General features: G+C 42.0%; 1 protein-coding gene across 1 annotated transcript; it reads right to left on the bottom strand.

Moving 5' to 3' along the window:
• Positions 1 to 10,339: 10,339 nt before the first annotated feature.
• LOC139347570 (thyroxine 5-deiodinase-like) lies at positions 10,340 to 11,813 on the bottom strand. Its single transcript, XM_070987271.1, has 2 exons — positions 10,563 to 11,813; positions 10,340 to 10,520 (listed from the first exon to the last, which is right to left on the bottom strand). Exon 1 carries the CDS (start codon positions 11,758 to 11,760, stop codon positions 10,954 to 10,956), a length of 807 nt encoding a protein of 268 aa, XP_070843372.1. The 5' UTR covers positions 11,761 to 11,813; the 3' UTR covers positions 10,340 to 10,520; positions 10,563 to 10,953.
• Positions 11,814 to 13,275: the final 1,462 nt, after the last annotated feature.

Here is a 13,275-nt window from a genome sequence, read left to right as displayed (position 1 = left end):
ATCACTACTGTTGTTATTTTTCGAGTTGCTTCCATAATGGTGCAACAGAAAGTTTACTTTCCTTTACCAAAGTGCATTTATACTTCTGAATACTCTGCTGAAAATTTGCCTCAGATGTACAGAAATTCAGATGCCAATGACACGGTGGGTGCACATTTTGGAAAGTATGTCTTAAACCAATACTCACATGCTCAGTAAATGATTTGCACAAAAAAGAGTGGAAATGCTGGAAAAAGCAAGTCAAAATATGGGAAAAAAAAAAAGTTTTCTTGGCTGAGATGCAAACGTTGGTATATCGAGAAAAACTAAATGTGAAAGTGCAATGGAAAGATTTAGTGAATAAATCCCGCCGTACGTGATGCATGTGACTTTTTCTGAAATAATGTAAATGACATTTTCACATTATGTTCTTCTTGGTTTGACAGGCACACTATGTCAAATTACATCATCTCATTGCACCATATTCCCCTGCAGTTGTTTGATGACACCAACTGGACAATTAGTGCCACCAGCTGTTGATCTTGATGCGCCCAACCTCTAATATTTGCTCACCAGTAGTGGCTAGAAAAGCACATTCATTCACATTTTCTGTTAATGAAAGTTTGCTCTAGATTAGGCATGCAATTAAGGTTATTTATTAAGCCTAGTTAAACAGACAATACATCACTGATTTGTCCAACTCAGACAGCTGAAGCCACATATTGGCTTCAGCTGAATTTGACATGCATTTTTGTGCAGAACGAGGCCTCCAGATTTTCTCCCTCATTCCTTAAAATCGCATTAGGAATAATAACAGCATCCAGGAACTTTTTAAATTGTACATATGTTGATCGTTTCATGACGGGCTTGTCCAATGCAAACCAGTCTTTCAAAAAAACTGTCAGTGCAGATGTGACGTAACAGTCAAGAACTGAAAACCGCTCATGTACCTTTCATACATTAGCTTCAACTTGAAACGTGAATTTCTATCATAGTCAAATACCAGCATAGTGTCATCTGTGGTCAACTCTCCACTGGAAATGACTCCATACTGCTCCTGTGATTCTTTCAATAACACTATTATTGCCTTATGCTGTGTGCATAGTTTATGAAATGCCCTTTTATCCCCCTTGTGTTATAGTCGTGTCCACTTTATTTATTATGAGTATATGCTGTTCTCACATTATATTGTCTGCACATTTCTGTACACAATATGGGACTCGTGTTCTTTCCGCACAAGGCTCAGACTTGATTCTGTTAATATGCTGCCCTGTTCAGTACAGGTGTGTCATCCTGCGAGGTTCTGAACATCTTCCTTGACCTGCCTGCTGGTTATTGTACTCTTAGAATCAGATGAGCTTGTCTCTGATAAACAGCCAAATTTCCTTATGCCAAATAAAACTGTGAAGTTATCCTGAGGGTCACTGAGGTCAGGACATCTAAAATTTTAAAGTGTGTTATAGTGTCTCTCTGCATGGGTACACTGTCCCATGGTTACAAACCTTGTTTTCTACATCATATGACTTTAAGGGCTCCCAGCTAAATGGAAAGTCATGGGATTGGCTGGATGAGGCGATATTATTTCAACAAGGCATTTTATGCCCTGTCAGGGGGTGTGTGTGCATGCACATGTGCGTGAATGTGTGTGTGTCTATGAGAGTCCTCAGTTTCTTTTTTCCCCAGTAGTGTTACAAACCTCACATTATAATCAAATTTTCTTTTTTTAACTATTACCTGCTGTTCCTCTTCTAGAATAATTAAATAATTTAACTGTCTTGATTATTTAATGTAGGGCTTATGTCACCTTTTACATTTTTTTAGCCTTCGGTTTGATGAACTTAAAATGCATTTTTACCTTTTCAATCTGTGATGAAGTAAAACAACTGTAAAATGAATTAACTCCAGAGACAATCGAGATGACCCTCGGAGATTTTGTTAAGCCATAAAATCTCTGTGTCAGATAATTTTTCCAACAAACATTGTATAGCCTCCAGCTCTTTGTTTGGCACATTATCTGATGGCACTTCCATCCTGCCAGTCATGTCACCAAAGAGCACACTTTGTCCTTCACTCCCTTCTCTGTTAGGGAGCTTTGTAAGGCCTTAAAGGTCTAGTGTGTAGGATTTACAGGGATCTATTTGCAGAAATTGTATAAATAGTTCCTTATGTTTTTATCAATCACCTGAAAATAAGAATAGTTGTGTTTTCTTACCTCATAATGAGCTCTTTATACAGAGAGAGTATATGTTTCTGCAGTAGCCCAGAGGGGCGTTTTTCACTGCCACCATAGGGGACGGTGAGGCGAGGGGTGTTTCTTTGGTTGTAATCTGCAACCTCACCACTAGGTGCCACTAAATCCAAAACACTGGACCATTGAAGGACTTAGACCCTAGAAAATATGTCCAACCTAACCTCTTACACCTGGCTGCAAATATTAAAGCTGAACCAGAGTTGCAAGTTTTTAATCTTTCTACACAAAATAGCGACATTGCTGATGTTTGGTGATCTACTCTTTGTTCAGAGTGAAGGCAGGCTTCAGGGGTAGTTTGGTTTGTAAACCAGCAAACTGTTTCCCCGATCATCAGGTTCAAAGAGGGCAAGACGAAAGACTTGGTCAGAGTCACTAAAGAGTTCTTTAACAGGGTAGGAGAGCAGCTAAAAGGCAGGCTGGGCTTATAGTCTTGCATCAGGACTGAGAACAATCTCCCAATGTGTGCTTGTGAGAGCATGGCTTGAGTCTTGCGCTGATTGGTAATGAGTCCCAGGTGTGTGCTCAGGTATTTGGACCAGTGGGTGTGGCCGGGAGTGCAGGCTGAGCAGGTGAGCAGATGAGAGTGGCAGCAGGTAAGAGCTGACTAATGTGACGTCATCTGCATTTGACACTGTTCAGTCAAACCAGTATCACCAGAGACGAGCATTAAATACAGACAAAACCAAGGCCATATTCGTTCCTGCATCATATCTGCACAAAAACCATATTTCATGCCTCTTGGGATACAATGGCGACAAAAAAGTCCACAAAACAGGATATTTTTATTCTATTTTTTTTAAAAGTAATGGTTGGGGAATAGTTAATTTTCTCCCCCACTGTTTGCATTGATGCGTTGTGTTTTTTTTTTTTTTTTTAAATACTATTGAATATATAATTAAATTACTTTGATGAAATCTGGAGAGAGCTTCTGTGGGGTTTTGCTCTTGAACAGAGTATTTAAAATCTGACTACCACTAAAGCACTTATCACTTCTATGATTTGTGTTCACTTTGTCTCTGTATTGAACATCCCGTCTGTCTGTAGCTTTGTGTTGCATTGCTGCTGTTCTCATTCTCAGGTCTCTCCTGTCTAAATAGATATGGGGAAAAAAACTGTGCATTATCTCAAACGGCATAATGATCATTTTATATCATGAACGGTACACGCCGGTAGGGCTAGGAAATACCCTTTGACAGGTGCCAAGACAGTAGTTAAAGCCCCGATTTTGGCTACATCCACACAAATATGTTTTCATTTTAAAACGCACAACTTTTGTAATGTTTATGCTTAGTGTCCACACTATGGTGTTTAAGAACTGGTTCGGGCAGTGCCTTTCTGCATGAGTCTGCATCCCCGTGTTTGTGTTTGCATCCTGCGGGTATTCAGTTTCCACCGCCATCAAAAAAACATGTACAGTATGTTAGGTTAATGCTCCTGTCAGTGCCCTGGACCAAGGCACTGTCTGAGAAGTGGATTTAGTCCCTGGGTGCTGCTCAGTGGTGGCCCACTGCTTCCTAATATTTATGATGTGTTAAATGCAGAGCTTGAATTTCCTCACAAGGATCAATGACAGATAACTTAAAACACTTTTAAATTTAAAACATATTAATGTGGATGTCGGCTCAAAGCAGGAGCAGCACTGTTTTTAGTGGCACTAAAATGTGACCAAGATGGGCCTCTTGTCTGTAACTAATCCAACGTGCAGGGGGTGGAGTCATGGGTGGAGTTGAGTGATTGGAACAACAACAATTGAAAAAAGTCCAGACATGAAATATGTCCATACTTGATCTACAATGTAAGCTGCAGCAAACAAAATGTCAACAAGCCTACAGCCCTACTGTTAAAATATGCTGATGGAAAAGTATGTTTTACGAGGAAAGGTTTACTATTAGCGGTTATCTAAAGCTGCATGAGTTGATTTTTTATGGTCACTAAGGGGCAGAGCAACAACAAACACTGACAATATTACCTTCTAAAATTGATTAGGTGTAGGTGTTAGTTAACAGTTACCTTTTTGCATGTCCAGCAGATACAGATATATCATGTTCCTGACCACCTGATGATTCAAAGTCCAATTTTCATACTTGTTTTTGCTCTGTTTTTTGTCTCCACCACCTCTTGAAGCAAATATTTGGCTCTTTGCCTGCTAAATGCTCGACTATGCTCACCAGCTAGTCACTTACTTTGTGTGGCTCCAGTATAACGTTGAACAGGCAGCATAAAATCAGTTTATAGCCTGAAGCTTTATTGCAGAAAGCAGCTGGCTGGGAAAGATACTGATCAAAGCAGTGAGACTGAAACAAAGGACCAAATGTGTGGGCTGGAAAAGCAAAATGACAAGCTAAACGACGCTAAAATATTTCAAAGAGTTGTGGGAAACTGCAGTCAGTTGTGATTCTCTGTGGATTTATCACAACAAGAGAATACTTACTCATTACGCACAGTCATTTAATTCAGTAATATAAAACACTGATTTTTGTAGCTTTAAATAGACATAAAGTGAACTTCACATAAGACTGCATCAGTGTGGAGGCACATGATTTTGGATCAGAATTTGCGATGCGACATTAGAGCAAAAAGATGAACAGTTACATGGCCAAAACATCTTATCTCATGCATAATTAGCACTTTTAGAGTCCCAGGTTGCTCCTTCTTGGAATTTCCCACCATGCCATAAGAGGGATTATTGGGTTGAATCTGTTTTCGTGTGTTATTCAACAGTTAATAACCTCACTGATATTAAGAATCGTTTGCGTGCTGGCCAAGACAGCGAAGAAGTGGTTTGATCTAAATCAAATCACCCAGCATACGACTCAACAACAGAACGGACGGCTTGCTGCTCCTGCCTGGTGCCTGTATGTCTGGGAGATAAAAGTAGAAATTATGCAGCGTAATTGGCTCAATGTAACACAAAAACATCACTATAATTTAACACATGCACACATGTGAATACCAAATAGTCATATTGTCATTCCGTTTTGATGAACTTCAGTTGTTCTTTTCAGTTCATAACAAAGGGTCATTTGATTGCAACATACAGAGACTTTGCACTCGGGTTGCAGCACTGCTTGCTGCTTATAGTGAGTGTCACACAACTTGCACCTGTTGACCTTCAAGCTGCCTGCAATACAATGTTAACATTAATTTTGTTGTATAAATACAACACACAGCGAATGATTTGCATCCTATGGGAAGATTAATTAAAAGTATAGTACATTTTCAAAAGCACATTCTTATTTATTACCGTTATTGCTGTTAAAGCCTGAACTTGAAGCTATTTAACACGTATAAATATGTGATATTTACTCCATTAAATGTGAAGGTCATGCAATTGTTTTTCCATAGTGCGTGGAATTAGATGTTTCCGTTTCAGTGTCAGAAGTCAAACTTGTATAACTTGTATCAGAATCTGTCGTCTCACAGATGCCTGGTACACTGAGAGGGATTGAAATAGTTTGTACCCATGATGCATTTATGTTGTCATAATCAAGGAGAGCACCTGAACATCACACTGCTCTACACACACATACTGCACATACTGTATACACACTACAAATCTCAGTGTATTGTGTACTTAAACCACACCCTTGAGTCTAGTGTGTCACAGCTACACTTGGTTACATGCAAATGAGAATCCCACGTTGTCTGACGCAAACAGTGGCATGATCTGATAAAACTGCAAGGTAAGAGGTTCTGCCCATCACCCGGGTTTGAACCCTCATGCAGGCCACACTATGTGTCCCAAAGTCCAGATGTACACCAGTTGCCTTTAAAAATGCCTGTCAAATTAAGTGTTTTATTTATTTATGTGCACCAATCTGTCGTTTTGGAAGCCACAACACTAATTTCTAGAAACTTCTCGCAACAAGGCTGGCAACAGAAGAAACTAAATCAAGGTAGTTACAAAAACCCTTGATGTTTTCTTCTTCTTGTGTGCAGGAAAAAGTTTCCGAAAGATGAATCCACATGTGTGGCTGTAGCACCCCCTACTGTCAGGATTTATAACACAAGCAGTTAATAATGAACAAGTTTCAAAGCCTGCTCTCGTAAAGAGGGAGTTGTTCTGTTATCACAGCTAACTTTTCATTGTGTCACAGAAAAGGATTTTGGATTTTTTCAAGAGTCCCGGTCACATCAGATCTAACTTTACAAAGTTAGTCCCACCAATGCTTTCAGTCCAAGCAATGATAAGAGAAAATATTGATGCAGGAAGCTAAAGCTAGCTATAAGACGGCTATAGAAGGTGGTAACTGCGAACTTCCTCAGAGCAGCATCAGTTGGCCTCTAGTCCAGCTACTTCCACGTCTACAGAAATTTCAGATGCTGGTACCTCAAACAGCCCCAGCCCTGAGGAGAGGGGCCGGACTCCAGTCAGGCAAGCCAACGTTAGTCTGACTTCAGTTACTTCCACTGCTAAAGCACCTACAGCTGCTGCTGGTACTATATCACTAACAGCGCCAGCCCTGATGAGTGGGAGCTAACCCCAGTCTAGCTAATGAGCCCGACCGTGTCTACACCCACAGCTATTGAACCTACAGCTGCTGACATCTCGGATGGTCAATTAGCTGAGCATCTCCAGCCGAGAGAGTTTGATTTTCACAGCCAGGTGTTTTGGCAAAGAAATGTTTTCAAGATCATTCAAAGCAGGTTGGTTTCAACAATAGAAATGGCTTGATTATGTGAAAGAGGCTGATAAAGGGATGGTTTTGGAGCTGACTGATCTGAGCATCTTTACGCCTCCTACACCTCACTAAACATCTGCTTTCACCCTCCGGTGAAATGGAAGTGGATCCAGCTGTGTTTGTGTCTACCTGTGTCTACTACATCCTCACAGAGATCTTTCTTAGGGCTTCATTAACTGAAAACGTCCCTCTGTAACACTCATTTAGTTTCTGCACCCCCAACTCCAATCATCTTCCAGCGTCTCTGCACGTGGTCTAAGCCTCTGATGGGTAGTTTTAATATATTCAGCTTCCTTGATACCTCAGTTGACTCTCATCATATCACCGTGTGCATGTTCTGTATGGCTCTGCGTGTCCCTGTGCATCACGTTGCATTAATGCATAAGTGGATTCGCCTCTATCCTGGAAACTCCTTCACTGTTTCTATGCAAAAAGGGGGAAAAAAAGTCTGTCCCCATTTAAACCTACTATTTCAACCAATTACAGCCCTTTAGGCGCAAACACGGTGATAAGAGGGCCAGTCAATCAGCAATGTCTGACCAAAGAGCTTTTTAAGATTACAGTGGTGACCTGAGACTGACTGATAACACACAAAGCAAGGCTATCACTGTCAAGCAGGACAAACCCCTGATTCTCTGCAGAGAGCATCTGTCTGGACAGCAGAGATGCTGGAAGGTGATTGGAGTTGAGGGTACTCAACTAGGCTACCCTCATTAGTCTGGATGCTGAGGACACTCAACATCATGTAATAACCACTTACAACATCCTGTATGTTCGTCCTTTATAGAATATTCTATACAGCAGTCTAAGAAAAGTGGCAGTTGTCACAAAGGAATCACACACTGCAAAGAACATGCAACGTACACGCTCAGAAAGTGGTCAAACTGCTCACACAGACAACCACCAAACCAGGTTATAAAACAAGAACACAGTCCACTAAACTCTTGCACACTCTGAAGGCGTCTTGCCACGGTCTTGCAAGGACCAAATAGTGCCTCTGTCAGCAGTGAGCCTGTTATATTTACAGTTAGATGCCCGAGAGACAATCTTGTGCTGAACAGTGCAAGGTGTTCTATCATTGTGTTGTGTATCATATCAGACATCCAGTTGTCCCTCCTGAGCAGGCGGTCACAAGCTGCTGGTAGTGAATGCACACGCTCAAGCACAATTGGCCTTAAGGCAGCACGCCAATGAGGGTGGACTCTCAGCCCATCATGGGCTAAAAATCCCACTGACCTAAAAGTCAGCTCCAAAACCATCCAAGCTGTGTTTTGTTTTTTGGCTACCAAGTCCGACAGCAACACATTTATGGCTTTGTTACTCAATGATGATTTTTCATAGCCTCTAGATGAAAACATGACTTCTCAAATATGTCGTCAGCTCTTATCTTCTCCTGGCTGAGAAGCCTCTTTTCAGCAGTGGAGCAACAGGTGGAACACCAGACTTTATCAGTCTCTTTCACAAAATGAAGCCATTTCTATTGTTGAAACCAACCTGCTTTGAAAGATATTGAGAGTTATCGCTGCGAAAACACCTGGCTAGAAAATCAAACTTCCTCGGCCGGAGAGGCTTGGCTAATTGACCATCCGAGCTGTCAGCAGCTGTAGGCTCAGAAGCTGTGGAGCGGTCGGGCTCATTAGCTTGACTGGAGTCCGCCCCCTCTCCGCAGGGCTGGGGCTGTTTGAGGTACCTGCATCTGCACTTTCTGTTGATGAGTGAGTAGCAGCAGCAGCCAGGCTAATGTTGAATAGCTGGACTGGGGGTCAGGTCCCTGTTCTTGGGGGATGAGGCTGCTCGGAGGAAAATGTTCACAATTAAAACATTCTGTATCTGATTTAGCTTTATTTCCTGCATTACTATTGTCTTTGTGTTTTGTATGACACTGTGAACAGGAAGATCACGAAAAAATCTGTGAAATTTGGTAATGTGCATTTGATGAGACCGGGACTATTGAACAAATCCAAAAATCCTATTTTGTGACATGATGAAAAGTTGGCAGTGAAAATAGAAAAACTGCTGCAGAACAACGCCCACTTTATGAGAATAGGCTACATACATTGCAGAGGGCCCTGTGATGGGCTAATACAGAGTTTGTTTGGGCATGAATCTCGATCAACCAAATTAAAAGAAGTAAAAATCGTATTTGCCACATGCACTTTGTGCAAAATACCAAAAACAGTCCAAACTTATTTATTATTAACTGCTTGTGTAAGAATGCCTGGCATCAGTGGGTGCTGCGGGCCCCTCCGCACCCCCACTTTACATGTGCGTGGCCACGTGGGATCTACAGTAATCACATTGCTCTCTAATCCTAATTACATGTGGCAGTGTCTCTGTGTCTGAATTCATGCTTGCGTGTGTGTGTGCACATATAGGCTACATATAGGAGGACAAAATGAAAATGAATGATTCCAGAAATAATGAGAAAGTGAGAAAGAGAAAAAGGAGATAAATGGATTAAAGATGCTGCATCGCCAAATCAGCTCAACCTGCTTTGTTGCTTTAGACTGATCTACGCACAGCAGATGTCACGGCTCTAGCTTACATAAAAGACACATTTGATCAATAGGATTTTTTTTTTTCCTAACAAGCATGTTTACTTTGATCTGCTGTTTGTGGGTGTGATTTCCCCTTGACATGATAGTTGTTTTTGATTAGAAAACATAGCTTTCACTCTTTTGGATCAGTTCCTGAATCAGATCAGAAAGCACTTGATTTCTCAAATTAGCTGCCAACAAAGGTCATATTTAAATTCAAGAAAGAGACAAACTCATCTTCAGTTCTAATTTTTCCCTGAAACATGGAGTGCTTCTGGATAACCTGTGGAATTCTGACATTTTCTGACCTTTGCTTGATCTTCACTAGGTTTCATGATTCGTGATCGCTTCTGATTAGCCGGGTTTCACAACATGAAACAGCTCCCTTCCTTTGAGCTGTACAAATACTGACTTGACTTCTGTGTCCTCTTTTCTCCACACATGAAAAGGTGATTCCTTTGCCTCCTTCCTCACACATTTCATGGCTGAAAGTGGGTTAATGAAGAGTGAATGATTTACTAATCAGTCACAAGGACATAGTATTTAGCTCCACTCAGCTGTAGATTACTATGCAAATGGCAGTTTCACTCTGACCTGAATAGGCCTGATTAGAGAAGCAGGAATCAGTGGAGGTAAGTCTGAACAGGAATATAAACAATCAAACAAAGAAACAAAGATACATTCCGACCTGAACAATCATCAAACATCTGTACAAAAAGCAGGTGTGATGTCACCAGATTTGGGAAAAACATAGTAACACACACACACACACACACACACACACACATATATACATATATATCCCATACATATATATGTATATATATGTATGGGAACTTTAAGGTGCTTTTTCCACAGTCGACAGTACAGGATCAGTGTGTGATCTGACATTTATTTAAAAACATTTGTTCAGTTACATGGTTTCAACATTACATCATTTGGCAACCGATCATCGAGGAAGGCATCCTGCTAATATGGACCCGCTCCCGGTGTCAGAAACATCAGTGTCGGTTTTCTGGCTTCGCCTTTTAAAAACCGAACTTCACAGAAACACCAGAGTGAGATATTAGCCTGAACGCACACACACACACACACACACACACACACACACACACACACACACACACACACACACACACACACACACACACACACACACACACGCCAGTATTGTAGAAAAATAGAGTGATTACTAATTGAATGCAGTTTCAACTGATTCAAGACTTTTCCATACAAAAGAAAGAAAAGGACAATCGCTATGAGCAATCAGTTAAGGTCGAGACGAGCACAATAAAACAGCCTACAGCCTAGAGATAGGCTTGAACATGACTTGAGGCTATTTGTCAGAGAGTCCTGAATATCTTAACGCAAGAAAACAAACAAAACAAACAAAACCATAACGTGCCATGTGTGAGCATTTGATAGCAGCATCTGAATATTTTGCACTGTGAGTTGGACACTTAAGCAGAATGGGCAGAGCCTCAGGCAGTTCAGCATCTTTTAACTACACATGGAGCACCGCTGTTTGGGAATTCACCAGATCGTTCCTGTATCGCTCCAGCCAGTTTCTAAGCTCGGAAATCCGGTATCCCTCTGGACCTCTGCCCCCCTGGTACACCACTGTCTCATCCCTCACGATATAAAGTCTCTCAAAGTAAGCTCCGTACGCGGCGTTGGATGAGTTATCCATATTATCCACAACCACGTTGCTCCCCGGCACCTCGGCGAGCATCAGCTGAGCGGCTCTCAGTCTGTCCTCCAAGCAGCGGTGCTTGGGGATCTGATATGGAGCGTCCGAGCTCACCCAGCCGTCCGACGGATGTGCCTCCTCGATATATACAACTAAAAAGTCCGCAATGTCTGCGTACTGGCTCACGACGCGCTGAAACGCCGTCAGGCGCGTCATGAATGGCGGTCAGGAGCAGCTGCCAAAGTTAAGGATAAGCGGTCTCTTCCCTTTCATACAGTCCAGGATCCGGACCTGCTTCCGATCCTGAACCAGCATCACCTCTGTGTTGGGCGCAGCGTGCCCGAGGTGCGCGGATTTGAGAAAGTCCAATTTCTGGCCGTACCACACGGCTCTGAGGGACTCCAAGGTGAACATCTTATTAGAGTCGGAGACGCACACCGGCGGGTCGTCCGGGCTGTCCTGTCTCTCTCCCATTTTCATCAGCACTTTTTTCCTAATACACAAGAAATCCAGGAGCCACAGCATGACGGCGGCCAGGAGGAACCGGGGCAGCAGCATCAGGCACAGGGCTGCATGTTTCAGCGCCCTCGCCATTTGGACACCGCCAGAGTCGTGCATCATCTCTTCCCCTGCCGATAGGATGCGACTGGGCCGGCGAAAGAGACAACTAGAATTTAGTCACCTTTACCCATTGGAGAAAACTATCTGACGCGCGCAGGCACTCCTTTTATAGGTACAGCGGTATTTGAATAATAGGAAAAAAGAAAAAGACAGAAACCACGCCTCCGGTACCCGCACCGCCCACTCACATGGTGGGGATTACCTCCCGTACACTCTGAGCTTCAGAGATCCAGAGAGAGAGAGAGGAGCTGGAGACAGCTGGAGGGACTGTGTGCTCAGTCCACACGTGTACAGAAAACATGGAAGTTATTGGATCTTTATATATATATATATATATATATATATATATATATATATATTTATATATGTGTATATATATATATATGTCGTTGACACTTGGGGTAGTTTTAATTGGCTCTAACTGAACGCACGGTTGGTCCATAAAGTCAGGAAAAGGGAAAACATTTGGCTTCACTCTGCCTGTGGATCTCCCTGTAATGAGTGCAGGAGCCTCTGTCACCACTAGACAGCGCTGGATTCACACAAACTGGAAGGCAGGATGAGTCATTCATGATCTGCAAGGGCCCCCTGAACACCTTGTGCGAATAGAGGCAGAATGATCTTGCCACCACCAGTTTCAAAACTGAAAGACATTCAGTATCTTAAAGTTCAAGCTTCTTTCTCTTCTTTTCTTATGAAGGTTTCTGTTAAGAGATGAACCAATTTTCTGTGCGTTTACTGACTGTTTAGCACTTCTCAACAGCCCTCCTGACACCATAGAAACAAAAATGAGCATCAGATCTTCATAAATGTGGCATATATAGCAGGACTGCTGTACTAGATTGTCTTTCATTGTGCAGGTGTTCGATCTAAGTGACACCTGTTAAGGCTTTGGAAGAGCCAAGCTCATTTGCTGGGAAGAATTAATTACTGAAATTGAATTGAAGAGTCTGATATCTCAAGACAATTGTACAATCTGCCAGTGAAACATTTGTAATTGTCTCCTATATTTAGGTCATTTAATCATTCTTGGTACACTTACCTGTTTTCAGTCTTATTATCCCCTGAATTTCACTTACAAAAAACAAAAAAAAAACACACAAAAAAAAAAGAAGACAAAAAGAGGTTTCCAGGATCAGTGCGACGCACCTGATCAATCAGAGGTTAAACAAAATGAAAACACTGGATTACTGCATCCTCATTTTCGAGCTCATCAACAGTTCACATCTGACTCAGAGCAAAATGTGATGTGAAATGTCAGTTTGTCGCCTCACCCCAAACGTATCAAAATCCATCCACCAGCACCTTGTCATTACTGTGAGGTTGCCAGGCAACCAGTGGAGACTCGAAGAATTGGTCTGTTAACCACCTTTAATGCCTGGTTTCATGCACTTCATTTATTTGGATTAACTAATGATGCAGTGTGCTAATTTGTGAGCTGGCAGACTTTGTTACCTTTGCACAGAGCCAGGCTGTTGTTTCCGGGCTTCATGCTAAGCTAAGCTAGCTGGCTGC

This window comes from Chaetodon trifascialis, chromosome 19 (genome assembly GCF_039877785.1).
Source record: "Chaetodon trifascialis isolate fChaTrf1 chromosome 19, fChaTrf1.hap1, whole genome shotgun sequence".
Classification (NCBI taxonomy): domain Eukaryota; kingdom Metazoa; phylum Chordata; class Actinopteri; order Chaetodontiformes; family Chaetodontidae; genus Chaetodon; species Chaetodon trifascialis.
The sequence above is the reverse complement of the archived record's forward strand: the minus strand, read 5'-3'. Positions and strand labels throughout refer to the sequence as shown.